General features: G+C 28.1%; 4 protein-coding genes and 1 long non-coding RNA gene across 11 annotated transcripts; 2 read left to right on the top strand and 3 right to left on the bottom strand.

Moving 5' to 3' along the window:
* LOC126873933 (ATP-dependent RNA helicase DDX24) lies at window positions 1-3437 on the bottom strand. Of its 4 annotated transcripts, none has more exons than XM_050635326.1 (10): window positions 3303-3437; window positions 2930-3135; window positions 2054-2812; window positions 1818-1963; window positions 1432-1724; window positions 1138-1360; window positions 974-1085; window positions 705-822; window positions 449-626; window positions 1-365 (listed from the first exon to the last, which is right to left on the bottom strand). In XM_050635326.1, exons 2-10 carry the CDS (start codon window positions 3113-3115, stop codon window positions 68-70), a joined length of 2313 nt encoding a protein of 770 aa, XP_050491283.1. In that variant the 5' UTR covers window positions 3116-3135; window positions 3303-3437; the 3' UTR covers window positions 1-67. The 4 variants fall into 4 exon arrangements, with proteins under 4 accessions (XP_050491283.1, XP_050491282.1, XP_050491285.1 ...); XM_050635325.1 differs by having other exon boundaries at window positions 3307-3437; XM_050635328.1 differs by having other exon boundaries at window positions 1138-1210; window positions 3307-3437.
* On the top strand, window positions 3398-4146 carry LOC126873942 (uncharacterized). 2 transcript variants are annotated; one of them, XR_007692592.1, is made up of 2 exons: window positions 3398-3532; window positions 3665-4146. It is a non-coding gene; the product is annotated as an uncharacterized LOC126873942 (long non-coding RNA). The 2 variants fall into 2 exon arrangements; XR_007692591.1 differs by having other exon boundaries at window positions 3439-3544.
* Window positions 4147-4256: 110 nt separating this feature from the next.
* LOC126873934 (conserved oligomeric Golgi complex subunit 8) lies at window positions 4257-7682 on the bottom strand. Its single transcript, XM_050635329.1, has 11 exons — window positions 7549-7682; window positions 6935-7244; window positions 6738-6809; window positions 6543-6667; window positions 6187-6462; window positions 5909-6122; window positions 5680-5840; window positions 5337-5612; window positions 4972-5160; window positions 4732-4887; window positions 4257-4650 (listed from the first exon to the last, which is right to left on the bottom strand). Exons 2-11 carry the CDS (start codon window positions 6987-6989, stop codon window positions 4333-4335), a joined length of 1842 nt encoding a protein of 613 aa, XP_050491286.1. The 5' UTR covers window positions 6990-7244; window positions 7549-7682; the 3' UTR covers window positions 4257-4332.
* LOC126873940 (39S ribosomal protein L48, mitochondrial) lies at window positions 7413-8757 on the top strand. Its single transcript, XM_050635340.1, has 4 exons — window positions 7413-7718; window positions 7803-7880; window positions 7976-8109; window positions 8191-8757. Exons 1-4 carry the CDS (start codon window positions 7695-7697, stop codon window positions 8480-8482), a joined length of 528 nt encoding a protein of 175 aa, XP_050491297.1. The 5' UTR covers window positions 7413-7694; the 3' UTR covers window positions 8483-8757.
* Window positions 8604-14077, bottom strand: LOC126873932 (WD repeat-containing and planar cell polarity effector protein fritz). 3 transcript variants are annotated; one of them, XM_050635322.1, is made up of 16 exons: window positions 13642-14077; window positions 13323-13452; window positions 13057-13234; window positions 12786-12979; window positions 12572-12672; window positions 12323-12437; window positions 12050-12259; window positions 11799-11962; window positions 11601-11708; window positions 11319-11527; window positions 11119-11242; window positions 10883-11052; window positions 9386-10813; window positions 9114-9145; window positions 8905-9037; window positions 8604-8835 (listed from the first exon to the last, which is right to left on the bottom strand). In XM_050635322.1, exons 1-16 carry the CDS (start codon window positions 13722-13724, stop codon window positions 8750-8752), a joined length of 3465 nt encoding a protein of 1154 aa, XP_050491279.1. In that variant the 5' UTR covers window positions 13725-14077; the 3' UTR covers window positions 8604-8749. The 3 variants fall into 3 exon arrangements, with proteins under 3 accessions (XP_050491279.1, XP_050491278.1, XP_050491281.1); XM_050635321.1 differs by having other exon boundaries at window positions 9114-10813; window positions 13642-14076; XM_050635324.1 differs by lacking the exons at window positions 12323-12437; window positions 12786-12979; window positions 13057-13234; window positions 13323-13452; window positions 13642-14077 and having other exon boundaries at window positions 9114-10813.
* Window positions 14078-16020: the final 1943 nt, after the last annotated feature.

Here is a 16020-nt window from a genome sequence, read left to right as displayed (position 1 = left end):
TATGAGAAAAGTGTATGACATCTTTATTTACAATTCATTCCCTTTTATTTTAATAAAATAATTCATATTATACTTTATTTCTATTTTTTTTTCTTAGAATCTTGGTTTTAAAAGAACTTCTTTTTATATGAGGCTTTTTATTTCTTTCTTTCTTCTTCTTTGGAATTTCTTCTATAACCTTTTTCATTACATCAATGGCTTTCTGATTGTCATCATTTAATTTATACTCAATATTAACATCAGGATACTTTCCAGAAAATCCTTTTGGAAATAGCACTTTCGACATAAGCGATGCCAATTGATGCTTCTTTTTTTTTAACTGATACTTTAGGGTTGCCGTTTCTTCCATTTCCGCTGCTAAATTTCTGAGAAATAAGATCGTTTTTGTCATAGAATAAAACATATAGTAACAATCATTATTGATGCTTTTAACTAAATTATATCTTACTCTTCGTCCTCCTCTAAAACCAAATCCATTTCTTCAACTGCTTTACGTAACCAACCTTTTTTTGAATTATCTCTACGACATTTTAATTCCAACTTATCAATTTCTCGGGCAATCTCAACTCTCTCTTTAGTTGCAATTAGCAATCTATCTACTACAGGAAACATAGGTAAATCTTCCGCTAGATATAAAAAGATTGTATTCATATTAAAAGTTCAAATTATCAAACAGTATATCATTGTTTAGTTTATTCACTTACTACGACCAAGTGTTTTACACAATTTGCTATAATATTCCTTTTCAGATGGTTCCATCATAAGAACTGTTATACCATCTTTTTGTGCTCTTGCTGTTCTTCCACTTCTGTGTACATAACTCTAAATAATAATTACAAGTACAAAATTAAGAGAAAAACTTGTATTTTAATCAGATATATTATAATGTGATGCAAGCGATTATTTTATCTATATTACGCCGTAATGTTGCGTTTAACTAACGCTAATTTACTTTATATCCATTGACACATACCTCACTTGTTCTAGGAACTTGATAATGTATTACATGCTCAACATTTGGAATATCCAAACCTCTTGCAGCTACATCAGTAGCTATTAACAATCCATTTTCATCAGCCTGAAATCTAATTTCTTATTATGTATCTCGAAGTTGTATGTGTATTAAAGATAATTTACCTTTCTAAATTTTTTAATCGCTGTCTTTGCTGCATACTTGCGTGTAATGGTAAAGGTTTACAATCAAGTATCCCTAAAAGAGTAGCTAAGCGTTTTACACAACCAATACTATTACAGAATACCAATGTTCTACCAGTGTATCTTTTTAGGAAGTAATAAAGATAGTAATCTTTATGATCTATTGTACATGCTATTCTACATTCTGTCAAATTAGTTGCGGTACCTGGTGAATAATTTTAGTTATATTATGCTAAATTCATTATCTTTCAAATACATAACAAAAAAGTTTGCAACCTGATTTTTTTGTAACATCAATAATTTTTGGATTCTTTATTCCTACTAGTTCCATAATCTTTTGTAATTTTTGAGCAGGTGTAAGCTTTTGTATCTTGCTTTTAGTATGCTTCCTTTTTTTCTTTTCCAAATACTCTGGTATATCATGCACCATAGTTAATGTAGCAGAAAATACAAATGTTTGCCTTTCTTCCATTTTTTTTTCATTCATATTTATTTTTTCCAATAGTTGCTGCAATTCTTGGAAATGTCCCTTCTCTAACATTCTATCTGTTTCGTCAATAGCCAAATACCTATTTTATATTGCATAATATGTATAAAGTAACATTATTTTCATAACATTGCAGATAATTATGAAGCTATTTAATAAAGAGGAAAAAACTTACTTAATGGAATCCACTTTACTAAGATGTGGATTACCTTGTTGTATCAATTCCCATAATCTACCAGGTGTTGCAATTACAATCTCAGGTCCTTTACTTAATATTCTTTCTTGTTTAACTGCAGCCATTCCTCCTAATACTACAGCTACCTAAATAATATCAGTACTTAATATAATGAATATTTAAACAATTCTCAAGACTTACTAATTAATAGTACTTATCAAAACTTATATAGTTACTTTAATGTCTGTATATTTGACTGCTTTAGTTAGGTGATCCTTAATTTGAATAGCTAATTCACGAGTTGGTGTCAATATTAATGCATACAATGGCTTCGTATAATTCTGTGTTTTGCTCATTTTTACATTATTAATTACACGTACACAACCTATACCATTTTTATTAAGACCTTCAATATGTTCTTCACAATCAGATTCAGATGAGCTATTATCATTTTCCACCATTTTATTTTCAGAACAAATCCAGCCTTTGTTCTTAGTAATTCCAGTTATTTCTTTCCCGAATTCCATGTCTGATTGTTGGGATTGCTTATTTTTTAATTCCAAAATACCATTTATAATTGGAATTCCAAATGCCAATGTTTTTCCACTGCCTGTTTCAGCTGCACCTAGTATATCTCTATGTCCCAATATTGCTGGTGGCAAAGTTAATGCTTGAATAGGAGTTGGTTCATGAAATTGTTGGTCTTTTAATGCCTTTATTACAGGAGTGGGTACACCTAACATATACCATCGTTGGGCATCAATGTCATATACATCATTTTTATCCTTATTGCAATCATTAGAAAATTGATTGTTATTATTAGGACCAATATCTAAACCATTTTTTGAAGACAGACATTTTGGTATCTTTTTAGCATTTCTTCCTTCTAACTTCTTTTCTGGAGATTTTGTCTTCTTAGCTTTTTTTAATAATGGTTCATTAGCAACTATGTCATTTTCTACCCATACATGGGAATGTTTACGCTTTGGTGATACCTAGAGAATAAATAATAAAATACAGAAATATACCAAAGTTTCGCTCTTAATGATAATAAGTATTATCATATTAGTTTAAAATGGCAATATTATTGGAAAATATAATTTATAATTTACCTTAACTTCTTCGCTACTAGTTTCCACATTGTGGATTAAAATCTTTGTCTTGTTATTTTCTTTTGTTAATTTATAATCAGTTAGTTCCTCAATGCCAATCAAATCTTCAACATTACCAGCAAGTATAGAACCTTCCAATTTCAGTGGTTTCCACCCACTTAAATTATCGTGTCTCTTTTTTGGCATAGCTATGACACTAACGCTCTCTATAATTAATAAATAATAATTAATGAATGGTAGCAATACTATTCTCAAATGTACATAACCATAAAACACGTGGAGAGTCGAGTGTTTAACTCACTAGACACAACAATACTATATACATATATGTATACAGTACATGCTATCTGATACTATGTATATAGGTACATACATACATGTGTATAATGCTCGTTCTCTATTCTGGATATTGGTTCTAGCTGATCTCTTCTGGCGGCAGACAACAGAAAGGGTGACAGAGTAATAGAGCTTGCATCCTGCAGTCAGAAGAGGGCGCGGCGCACGTAAGCATCTGTTTCATAAGCCAACTACTATATCCGTCCTGGGCCGTCCGCTCATTGCTCATTCCTGCGGCTGGACCGTCAGTCGTCACATCGTGTCATAGTTAAGAAATCAGTATTTAATATTAATAAAATATTTAAATATTTTAAAACAATATATAACTTGACATAATTAGTCATGTAACTAACAAATTAATTGTAGAACTCCAATAAGTATAAAGTAAAATGTTTTTAGGCGTACACATCTGCAGAAAGAATACAATATCTATATACCAAAGCAAAACGAGACTGTCATATGTTAAGAATGCGTTTGAAAGCATTACCAGAAAGACATTTACAGGAAAAAGAGGAGATAAAAAGGTTACAAATTTATTTACAATGTTATTACAAAAATTTCGAAGGTTATATTAATGAAATGTCTGAAGACTATTAAAAAAAAAAAGTAAATTGCTTACGTTTTTAATGGATGTAGAAGAAAAAGAAATGAAGAATCTGAAAAATTACTTTTAGAAAAATTACTATTAGAAAAATAAAAACTATTAAACAAGATGTATTAGATAATATTATATTAATTTAATTTCTGAAGATTGTTATGACATAATTTTGACAGATACGTGATAGATAAAAAGAATAATTCTAAAGGAGTTTCGTGTTTTCTATACAATATATGATATAGATATATGTTTAATATATAAATAAAAATTGATATGTCATAAATACTTTGTAAAATATTATTTTCGCAATGTTATAATATGGATATAAAAATTTCAATTCTATAGAATACACAACATTTACCACAACAGGAAATTATTTTTACATTCATACAGTTAATCTAAAAAAGTATTTTTTTATTTACAATATTTTTGTATACAATAATATGCAATGAAACATAAAAATTTACAATTATCTATTTTGATTTTCACCATTACCAGTTGAATTATTTGTAAGAATGTTACTATCTTCAATTAAATGTGTATTTCTTTCTTGTGAATCAGTAGATACAGTTTTCTGTTCTAGAAATAAATGTGACTGTGACATTTTTAATTTCTCCATTTGTGAAACAGTTCTATCTATTTCTGCAGTTTCAGGTAATGACGATATTTTAGAGGAAGTTCTTTGTATCAGTAGTGATTGTACATCAGACACTGGCAGATTTTTCGAAATTGGTAATAAAGGAGCCAAAGGTTCCAAAATAACGTCTCTGTTTAAGTATGTTATTCCCTATAAAAAATGCAGATTATTTGTTATATATATAGTGCTACTATGTGATTCATTTAAAAATAATTTTGTACATTTTCTTACCTCTGTTTGTAACAAATTTTCTGAAATGCCTAAATGAATTGCACTTTGATTTGGTGGAAAAATAACATGAATGCAGTACTGTACATAAGGAACCAATTGTTCACTCAAACATTCTATAAATTTGAGCATATTCTCCCTTTCTGAAGCTGCAAAAGCCTGAAAAAAATATGAATTGTATTAGATATATATCTATTTAATTTTAAACAATTGGTAAGATACAAGTTAAAAATATTAATTTACCTGTTGTTCTTGTTTATAAAAAAGTAATATTGACTTTGCTACATTATGTAAAGACTCTTGTAAAATCTTTGTACAAAAAACAGAAAGTGCTACTGGTGGACAAAGTCGTATTTCATTAAAAGCTGATATAAGTCCATTACAATATTCAGCTAATGGATAAAATTCAACCAATTGTTCTGGTGGATTCTCCTGCAAAATATGGTTTTCATTTGTATTATAAAGTGTAAATTTGAAACATAGATCCATTTCATTAATTGAAGAGAATATGGAATGTCACTGACTTATTTTTTCATATAGATTTTCCTCCTTTTGGCTTGTACCACCAATTCGGTGATACTCTGTATAATAAAAAGACAATTACTTACTGATTTAATTGTAGTAGTTATTTTAATAGTAGCCTTTTGTATTTTATTAATTAAGGTAAATGATTCCATATCACTCTCAAACTTTTTTGTTGTCTTGCGAATACTAGACTCAAATTTTTCCCCAATAACGCGTACAAATATATCAGACATTCGGCCTGTAAAATCAGCACCTACTCTACCAAATGATAAACCAAAATATGTACATTGACCCAAAATAGAATCTATTGATGTCACACCAGGTAAATCTTGTTCTAAAGTCATTAAAAATTGGGATATCTAGAAAAAAATTAATTATATTGTATTGAAGATATATTGTCAAAGAATACATAAATATCCAATATACCTTTTCTTCAACCCAATGATAAAATATAGCACACTCGTTTACAGTTATATCTCTTCCTGGTGTTATTAGTTCATCATCATTAAACATAGCTTTATATTGTGTTATTATATTGAATAAATGTATTCTGGATAATTCTATAGTTTTTGTGATATGAAGATTAGCTAAATGGAAATAATATACATTATTAAATTATCTATTTGATATAATGTTTTATACGAAATCAACCTACGGTCTTCTTTGGGAATAGCATTCAAAAGACTTTGAAGCCAGCTATCACGTGCTTGTAGAAATTTAATACGTAATTCAGGTTCTGTAAAAGCATCCATTGATCGTAATAATCCAACAAGTTGTAGACATCTGGCGAGTGGTAAATCACCTCTTAATGAACCAACAACTTGTCCCACCATGCCAGACCAACTGTTTTCAATTTCTGTCACTATGGACTAAATTATTAATAAACAACTTGGAATATATTTTGTTACATTCTGTAAGTATGTTAAATTATACCGATATAATTGGAATATCTCCATGTTTAGTTCCTAACTGACGTGCATATTGAGATAATTCTAATGCTTCATTATATTGATTACTCCTTAAACAAGATTCCATTAACTGAGGCATTTCAAGTACTTCAAGTAATTCTGCATTTCTTGTTAGTGTTAAACTGTTTATTCTTCTATGTGTATTTATGTCTTTTGATATATCACAAAATGATTGGCACTTTCTCACAAATTTAGGTATCTCTTGTACAAGTCCATCAAGTCGATTTTCAGTCTCATTAAACTTGAAATTAAATAATATATTTTTATTAATGGATAGACCAATGAAACTATAAAAATTACTAAAGTTTGGAACATTATTACTTGTTTAAATATTTCTCTAGAACTTTCTGCTGTCTGAATAAATGTCTTATAATTTGCGAACACCAACTCTTGTGTAGTTTGCAATACTGAAGTTTTCTCATCATTCAAATGACCAGGCTCTTTATCTAAAAAGAAATAGATACTTTATAATCTGTTTTAAATTAAAGAATTACATATTAGAAAAAATTGCCTTACTGAGCTGATCAACATCGTAACCACCAAGTTTTGATAAGTATTGGTAAAAATCTGGATTCTCCTTCCATAATTCTGTAAGAATGTATAACAATGTATAATTATAACTAAAAAGATTTACTTCAAACAGGTAGTTTAAATGCGATATATCAATATTGAGAAGTGAGTTTGTTTCTGCTGTAGAAATAAAGATAAGTTACCTGGTATGCCACTTGGAAATACGAGATTTATTACATTTTCAGTTTCGATATCCATTGTTTATTTAAATAATACATTTGTACATACGACTGAAATACTTAAACTATTATTACGTACTGCATATTGTATATATATCTATAGGTTACACGTTTAGAATATCGTTTCGTATCTTGACAGAATACCTCGATTGTAACAGTACAATTATTGGCTGTTCGTTGAATGAATAGTATACAGGTCCCACAAGGAAGATCCAATGAATTTAATTCTTGACTGGACTACTGTTTAATGTATTAGTTTCAACTGCATGAAAAACTAAATTGTAACAAAAATAATTCAATCAAGAAATAAGAATGTATAAATAAAATATATTAAAAAACAGAGAGTTAAAATAAATTGAAATAGCTATATTAAAATAGAAATTTTATAAAGAGTTTCGATAAAATTTAATGATTATGTACCTATGTTACTGTTTATTTTTTATGCTTTTCAATAATAAACGACAATTTTAATGGATTTTATAAGATATTTTAATATAAAATAATTTTTCTTAAGTATGTATATCATACAATAGTGTAATAGTACCATAGACATACTATTGTGGACATGTGATTATTACCTGTTATTTCATACATATAACATCTGATATTATCTAGTTATTAGCTATGATACAATTAAAATAATTAAAATAAGAGGTTATAACTAAAATTATTTATACTGAAACATTACACAGTAACTTTCAATAATTCTTTCATTTAATACAAAATGATATTAAATGTTCTCAAACAGGTAAATATATCTCTTTTTCACTCAAAATGAGGTTATATAAATCTACCGTATTTGTAAAAATAATTATTTAACCAAATTATACAGGTTACAGCATACTGTCGACGTCCTTTATTTAACGAGACAGTGAGATTATATAGTATATATGAACCGCCGTATTTAAAGGTTATCTATGAATAGTTTATATTTATCAAATTATACTTTATATTAAATTTGTACTATGATTATGTTTAATATTTAATTTATTTGTACTATTATAGCAAAAAGAATATGAGATACCAATTTGTCCTGTTTTAAATATACAAATTAGAGGATACAATTATCCTGTACTTGAGAGTTATCAAAGCTTTGTTCATAAAGTAGCAAGTGTATTTAATTTTACTATTGATCAAAGGTAATATTATAGTCATATTTTTTAGTATAAAGAATTATTTGGTATTATACTATATCATAATGATGTGTTCTGTTTTCATAGCTTTCCTTTACCACATAGAGAATATAAGGTAAAAAGATATAAGAAAGGAGGTACTGTAGTCGATGCTGAATATGATTTAAAAATTTATGAGAGAGATATACAAATATCAAATGTGTCATCTATAAAATATCCTATTCTTATTAGAATATTAGAAGCAACTTTACCGGAAGGTGTTACATTACATGTTGATAAATATGATCCATCATTAGAAAGGAAACGTTTTATACCAAATAGGGAGTTGATTGATACCAAGAAAGAGTTAGATGAATTAATTAAAAATAGAGGAAAATAAGAGTAATAATTACTAAAAAATTATTAATTTATATAACAATAAAAAATTAGTTTTGTGTTGTAACTGGAAAAAATATTGAAGGAAGTTTTATAATTCATATAGCAATAAATAAATAATTCAGTTATGTAATTTGAAAATAACTTTTATTGTGTAAAAATTATGTACAATATAAAAGTATACATGTGCTTATTCAAGTTTTATATATATGTAAGTATAGAAAATATATATACATATATATATCTTCGTATTTAAATTGAAATCTTCTTTTTATAATAGTCCAAAGTGTACAACTTTTATTTTTGAACCTTCTTCTTGTCTTGAAGATTCCTTTTCTTTGTCATTAATAGTTTCTTCTATAAAATATAATGTTACATATTTGAACATATTACATATTATTATAATTATTAAACTATATCACTTACTTGGTAGTGGTTGAAAATCTTTAAGATAATCTTCATTTCCAAGGCACAATGGAAGACTTTCTGCTAACTCCCGTTTAGGATCAGTTAAATGTACTTGAGTAATTGTGGAACGTTTTTGTTTATGTGATTGACCCTAGAAATATAATAAAAAAAGTGAATACCACATATTTTTGATATCTTTAATACTTTACTTATGCTTATATACTTACTGTACCAGGTACTAAAATATGTGTGACAGTATCTGAAAATTTAACCTTTGGTTTTTCATTTGTTGTTAATGTTGTATCTGTGAAGATAGGAAAAGAAGAACAGGACGTAGAACTAGAAGTAGATGGTGATATGATAGGTAGAGGTGGAATGTTGGAAGATATCTTAGATTCTTTACTAATATTAGTATTTGTACTGTTTTGTGATGATACTAATTTTGAATGTCTATCAAATCTGTTTTGTGCACCATAAGTAGAAGAAAATTGTGAATTACCTAGTCTTGTATTATTAGTAGAGGAATGCATATCAATGTTATCACAACTTCCATGAAGTGAAATGCAATCAAAGTCATAATTAAATCTGTACCTAGATTTAATATTGGTATATTTAGGTTGATCTTGTAAAATATTGGATGCAGAATTTTGTCTTTGTAGTAAATACGAGTTGACGTTTCTTGTTCTAATAGATGAAACTTTTTTAATCGATTCATCAATATCAGCTAATCCTGATGTACTTCTAGATAAAGGAAGATTTTTTTTTGGAAGACTTTGAAAATAATTCGCAAATGAATTTGTTAAAGAAGGGGGTGGTGGAATATTGAAATCTACTTGTTTTTTTCCCAGGAAAGGTTGCTGTAATTTCATAATACTAGGATTATCATCATTATTAAAATTATTTGAACTGCCATTGCATGAATCTTTTACTTGATTTTCAAGAAAATTAAATGAAGTAGATGCAAGATTACTATGATTGTTATGTAAATTGCATGTTAATTTATTTGTTACAACAGAATCAGAAAGCGTTTTAGACACAAAATTACTGATTGTAACAGATGGCTTAATATTTTTTAAAGGAGATGAAACAGTATTTGAGTCAGATTTAGTAGTTACTAAATCATTAAAAGATTTATCATATGGATTTGAAATATCTGTACCAAGAGTACTAAATGATGTAGACATAATATTATTATCTATGTTATCTAATGAAGATTTTAATAGATTAGAAGAAACATCTGATGTAACTGATTCATGTGTCAGACTGTTAAAAGGAGTAGACATAAAACTATTTTCTTGTACTAGATTCGTTGTTATTGTATCATTAGGTATATTATCAAGAGGCAACTGCATTTCACCACGTAGGACCTTCTTCAGTGTGGTATCTACAGAGTTCTCATTAACTCGATTAGACATTCCTGTTTTTCTTTCATTTAAAGACAGACTCCCAAATGAAGTTGTCATTAAATCATCAGAAATGTTATTTAAAGATTGTGAATTGCTGGTAGAAGACATTGTAGATACTGATGTTGGATGTGCATGAATTTTATACAGTGGTTTGTTGAATGATGTTGATGTAAAAAATGTATTTGGAAGTGAAAGGTGAGATGAATGATGGAAGGAGGTTGTGGTAAGAGTATTATTAGATATACTGAAAGATTTTGTTTCTAGATTACAGTCAGTTTTTTCACTAGGTGATATGTCGGTAAATGAAGTAGATAATAAATTTTTATGAAGGGTATGTGGATGGAGAACTGGTAAGGGTGGAATTTGGTTGCTAGACTCTTTCTTATAATTGTGACATTTCGATTTTATGTCAGTTTGATTCTCCTTTGAAAAATTGTCACTTTCGTCACTATAAGATACTTCTCCTTTATCACTTATTGAATCAGAACACAATGAACAGGATGCTCTAGAACATGTAGAATCTGAAAATTGTTTTTTATGGTATATTCCTTGAACTAAAATGTATAACATGATATTTGATTTATTCTTACGTGAACTACTGCAACTATTTGATCTACTTAATATGCGTTCAGCATTTTCTTTTGCAGCAGTTGCCATTGCTGTATCATTTACGACTATTGCATAAAAGTGTATATCCATAAAAAGATCATGGTCATTCAAGTCTATAGCAAGCCTAAAAGCCTTTTCAAACATATGATACCTACAATATCTAGAATTAGTTTTATGCGTTACAGAAACGTTTTTCAAAAGTAAATATATGTAATACCTTAATAAGTGATGGAAGAAACGTCTTGTTAAATCTCTTATTTCGTCTCCATATTCTTCTTCAATAGCTTGACTTATTGGTTTAATAGGTACATGAAAACTGCCTAATGCATTTTGTATAAGATCTAGAGAGTCAAATTATATTATGTTTATGTTATATTATCCATTACAAAGCAATTAAACTACAGAAGTGTATCTTACTTTCCCGTTCTGTTGTCAATGGTAGTTTAAACAAATAATTTACTATCTGATTTAATGCATGCATACATGCACGAGAATGAGTATCCCAATTCATAGCTAATAGTAAAGAAGTTGCTTGTTCAACTTGTGATAAAGATAAATATCTCTTGACTAATACATCACCAGTAAAAGAATTTCCTTCCAACATTTTAAGAACACCAAGAGGTCCTCTATAAATTTATTATATTAATACCATTTTTACTTGTTACTTGTATTATAAAAAGAGCTTATATAACGTTATACCGTTGAAAAATTAACAATAATAAAGAATTTCCGTGATTATGTAAATTAATATAACAATTTAAATCAGTTTTTTTATTCCATTCCATGCGAAGTAATGCTGGTTGAATTCTACAATGTAAATAGATGTTTTGTATTGTATTATATGTGTAGCAAGTGCTGCTGTTATATCTTGGTAAGAAAGTAAAGTTAAAATAATACCTGAAATACGAAGATAAGTCAAGTATATTAGCTTGTGCTGCTTCTTCGGTCAATGTTTGACTTTTAATACAGGATAAAGCAATGTCAAAATGTTGAAATTGACCTTTATCATTTCCAACAACAAATATTATTCCATCACTATGCCACGATGCCAATGTAGGTATCTTAAATATATATACATATATATATCATTTTGAGCATTTTAGAAATCATTGTTTTAGTACTGCACTTTACATATATGCATAGCTTACAAAAGCTGCTTTTACGCTAGCAGTAGTAGCTCTAGTCTGATCATAAATTATAACAGAACCATCTATACAACATAATAACAATAATTCTTGAGTTGGTGAAAATTTTACACAACTTGTATGTGTAGGTAATGATACAGAAACCATTGCTATTCTTTGAAGTTTATCTTGTTGAGAAACTTCATATGTACGCCATTCTATAGTTACTTCGCCCTATAAAGTACTCAATTGTATCCATTGTAACATTATAGGATATGAATGACACAATATTATTACCTTTCTTGAAACTTTTTGTTCTACAGAATGAATAATATTATCATTACATGCATCAAACATTATACATAAGGGATCAAATTCACTACGTATATAACAAATTAATTCTAATTTTACTCTGGAAATAAAAATACATTATCTATAAATTAAATTTGAAAGAAATTAATATTTTTATTAAACAGTAGATAGAGATAAAAGGACAGAATTAAAACAAATAAAATTAAAAACAAGGAAGAATCTCTGTTTGAATACCCTATTAAACGATAAAGATGTATGTTAGCACGATCATGTTCTTTTACAGCAGGACTCCAAGGATAAACTTCATTTATAGTAGATTTCCACCAAATTAAAATCTATAATTTATAACGTTCATTACAAATTCAAGAAAAGATAACTGGGAAGTTATTAGTTACAATATAAAGATAAAAGATCTTAATTCGATAAAATTTTTCACAAATATATTTACCAGATCACCACATTTATTGGTTTGTACTTTTTTGTCCAATCTGCGGCCATTAGGGCCAAAGAGATCAATCGTAGATAATTTTGGTTCAAGTTTATTAATTTTATCGAAGACATGTCTTTTCGATCTTGTAAAATGTACAACAGAAACTTGGTTATCGTTATAGATGCAAAGAATATAATTTTTTGTGATTATCACTATAAATATAAATAATAAAATGTCTACAACTTTGAATAAACATATAAATGTAAATCATATAAAAGTATACAATTACCATCTGATATATGTTCCAACAGTTTTCCTATGAGATACTTATCAAAAGTTATTTTACATACATCACCAGTGGCAATATTAACTTGTATTTGTATTAATAAAGCATTGTTTAACATTAATTGTAAAACACAGTCATCATACCACTGACAATGTACAATTGTATTATCCTTCAACTGTTCCTATAAGGATATAATTGTTCTTATATTATTTAATATATAGAACGCAAAACTAATTATATTTGTTCTTAGTAGTTGATTAGAAGTTTACCTCTAAGTATTTGATAGAATCTTTTAATTTATTTCCTTTTTTATTTGTTGGTACATATATCATACCTCGTTTCTGGCAATAAGATTTTTTGGCTTCTTCGTGTAAATGATCAATACGTTTATCATGATATCTATAATAGTAATATAAAATTTGTTCTTGTTATAATAATAAAAAGTATTGTATAAAAAAATTATTTATTTGTAAAACTATTACAATATTTTAGAATGCAAATGTTTTATACTACTATTTTGTACACAGTTTTATTAACATGTTTCTTTATTAGTATAATTTATAATACGAATGAATTAATTTGTCTCACCGAAATGCACCAAAGTCTGTACTCTTTATATTAATATTGTCGTCAAAAGTCCATAAGTTTACTTCACCCAACAATGTAAACATTATAAAACATAAAACACTACTACTCTAAAAGCATTGAATATTCATATCAAACTGTATATAAACAAAGTCACGTTGGGTCTAAAAGGGTTATGTTGTGTTACATTAGAATCAAATATAGTTCATTCAAATATATATGATAAACACAAAAGGCACACTATTTTATTTACTATTACTGGAACTTGTTCTTCACCATTTTGTTATAGAATACTGTATTACCGGTATGTCACTTAGACTGCAATTGCAATGTCATTCATAAATCATAAGTATCACAAGTATTGGATCATAGACTTATAATATAAGTCCATGTATAGGATAAACTTAATGCACTTTTATGTCGGGAACTTTAGAGCCCGTTTACCATTTTAGTATCATTCTCAACGTTACCGATTCAGCATGTGTCAGGTGACCCTCTCAGCATTTCTGTACCACATGCGACATTACCGATTCATTATAGTAGTGCGAATTAATACAAATAGGGTATACGAAATACAAAAATAACAAAATACAAAAATTCCATACTTGCGGAACATTTATTTATTTATTTTTATTATGAAATAATTGATGATTCCGAATAGGCTCTGTTATAGAATACAGTTGTTGAACATAATAGAAACTATTTTGACGAATAAAATCATATTTAGTAGAAAAGAAACATTATTTCATTACATATTGTCAAAATTATTCCACCAGATTCGATACGATTTCACAAATGAAGCTTCAATCTAACTATGAGCCTTAAAATTAAGACTTGAAACTAAAAGTAAATCTTGCATCGTCCTACGTCGTCGGTCGATTGATAAACTTATCGTTCTTGAAGTTAAAACTTAAAATAGGGAGCATAAAATAAAGGAACATAAAATAAATGCCAAAGAAACGATATTTAGCACGATTTTTAATGATAATTGTTTAAATTACACTTTGTTTAGAGCTTGGAAACGAATCGAATTATGTATTAGGTAGTACTGTTTCGTGATTGCTGACGCAACTGATAAACCGATGATCTATCCAATAAATTGTGAGAATACACCATATGTCCAATAATAATACTTCGATTCGACACGGATAGTATACACATGATTACACTTGTTGCTACTATATCACGTAACAATATTAGATCTCGCATTTGCAGAAATAGAAAATTATATTTCAGTCATTTCGTTTTAAATTTCACTTCGGTTATATCTTCGTAAGTGCATTTGCTAATTACTCGTAACGAATCAAAAATATTATTAAATGAAATGCTATATTACTTTCATTGCAATAAATAAATTAAATCTCGGAGAGTATTACAGTACGTAAAATGGTAAATCAGTCGTTAATTTTATAGAAACTGGAAATTAACGCGAGTAAAGTGCCCTTTTCAAATTTATATAATATTTACGCGTATCTCTATGGTTTTAATCTCTATATATAACATTTTCATGTAAAATTATTAATTCCTTTTTCAAACACATACCGTTCTCGATCTTTCGAAAATATTTATACAATTCTACCTATAGTGCGCCAAATAAAAAGAAAGTCGATAAATGCGATTAACGCAACAGTCGTTGTAATAATAGAAAAACTACGACGATGTTTGAGGCGGAAGATTCATCAGCCATCGAACTTGCTTTCACAAGACGGATTTCTTGTTATCAGTTGTTTCATTTGCAAACAAGCAAGCGAAAATATAGATTTCATCGATAAACTTTGTCTTATTTGGCCGAATAAATGCTATCGATACGCTAGTGAAATTATATCATTGTATAGATATTGATGTGAGGGTTGGAATTGTTGTTGCGCGTGTTTAGATTGATTTATATATTATTTTCTTTATATGTTATTTTCCATTGTAAGTAGAATAGAACAGGAACAATGAGGATCATTTCCCGCGGGTGTACGATTAGAATTTCGATTTACCGAACCATTATTCATTGCATAATGAATAAGCTCTTTGCATGAAACGTTTGTGTGCGACGAAACTTGTTTCGATACCATGTACATACGTTTAAACTTCTTGGAGGTAAGTATTCTTGGCTATGTACCAACGTTTTATCGTTTTAATTATGTACTGTTTCAATTTCTACATCCATTGGAACGAAATACGTTACTTTTAACCGATATCGCGTCAAGTTGTAATTAAATTCTTAAAAATGTACAAAATTATCGTATCTCAATCGTTAATTGCAAGTGTCGGGTAAAAAAGTAAACGAAGTTGTTGAATCCTTTAATTTGGAATTGAAAGTTTCTCGTGCCGTTATTAGCTCTATCTAGAAATGGAAAGCATTATTAAAATTTACATTGTATAAAGGAGAGA

This window comes from Bombus huntii, chromosome 15 (assembly GCF_024542735.1).
Source record: "Bombus huntii isolate Logan2020A chromosome 15, iyBomHunt1.1, whole genome shotgun sequence".
NCBI classification, from domain to species: Eukaryota; Metazoa; Arthropoda; class Insecta; order Hymenoptera; family Apidae; genus Bombus; species Bombus huntii.
The sequence above is the reverse complement of the archived record's forward strand: the minus strand, read 5'-3'. Positions and strand labels throughout refer to the sequence as shown.

What these genes read in the sequence shown, in the direction of transcription:
- LOC126873940 (XM_050635340.1), top strand. Translation starts at nt 7,695, where the DNA reads ATGATATTAAATGTTCTCAAACAG. An exon ending in ATGAACCGCCGTATTTAAAG is followed by an intron (nt 7,881 to 7,975) that starts GTTATCTATGAA and finishes GTACTATTATAG; the next exon opens with CAAAAAGAATATGAGATACC. An exon ending in AATTTTACTATTGATCAAAG is followed by an intron (nt 8,110 to 8,190) that starts GTAATATTATAG and finishes CTGTTTTCATAG; the next exon opens with CTTTCCTTTACCACATAGAG.
- LOC126873934 (XM_050635329.1), bottom strand. Translation starts at nt 6,989, where the DNA reads ATGGATATCGAAACTGAAAATGTAATAAATCTCGTATTTCCAAGTGGC. An exon ending in TTACGATGTTGATCAGCTCA is followed by an intron (nt 6,668 to 6,737) that starts GTAAGGCAATTT and finishes ATTTCTTTTTAG; the next exon opens with ATAAAGAGCCTGGTCATTTG. An exon ending in ATCATTGGGTTGAAGAAAAG is followed by an intron (nt 5,613 to 5,679) that starts GTATATTGGATA and finishes ATTTTTTTCTAG; the next exon opens with ATATCCCAATTTTTAATGAC.
- LOC126873932 (XM_050635321.1), bottom strand. Translation starts at nt 13,724, where the DNA reads ATGTTTACATTGTTGGGTGAAGTAAACTTATGGACTTTTGACGACAAT. An exon ending in ACAGACTTTGGTGCATTTCG is followed by an intron (nt 13,453 to 13,641) that starts GTGAGACAAATT and finishes TTACTATTATAG; the next exon opens with ATATCATGATAAACGTATTG. An exon ending in ATTGACAACAGAACGGGAAA is followed by an intron (nt 11,243 to 11,318) that starts GTAAGATACACT and finishes TTGACTCTCTAG; the next exon opens with ATCTTATACAAAATGCATTA.
- LOC126873933 (XM_050635326.1), bottom strand. Translation starts at nt 3,115, where the DNA reads ATGCCAAAAAAGAGACACGATAATTTAAGTGGGTGGAAACCACTGAAA. An exon ending in TCAAATATACAGACATTAAA is followed by an intron (nt 1,964 to 2,053) that starts GTAACTATATAA and finishes GATATTATTTAG; the next exon opens with GTAGCTGTAGTATTAGGAGG. An exon ending in TGATGTTACAAAAAAATCAG is followed by an intron (nt 1,361 to 1,431) that starts GTTGCAAACTTT and finishes ATTATTCACCAG; the next exon opens with GTACCGCAACTAATTTGACA.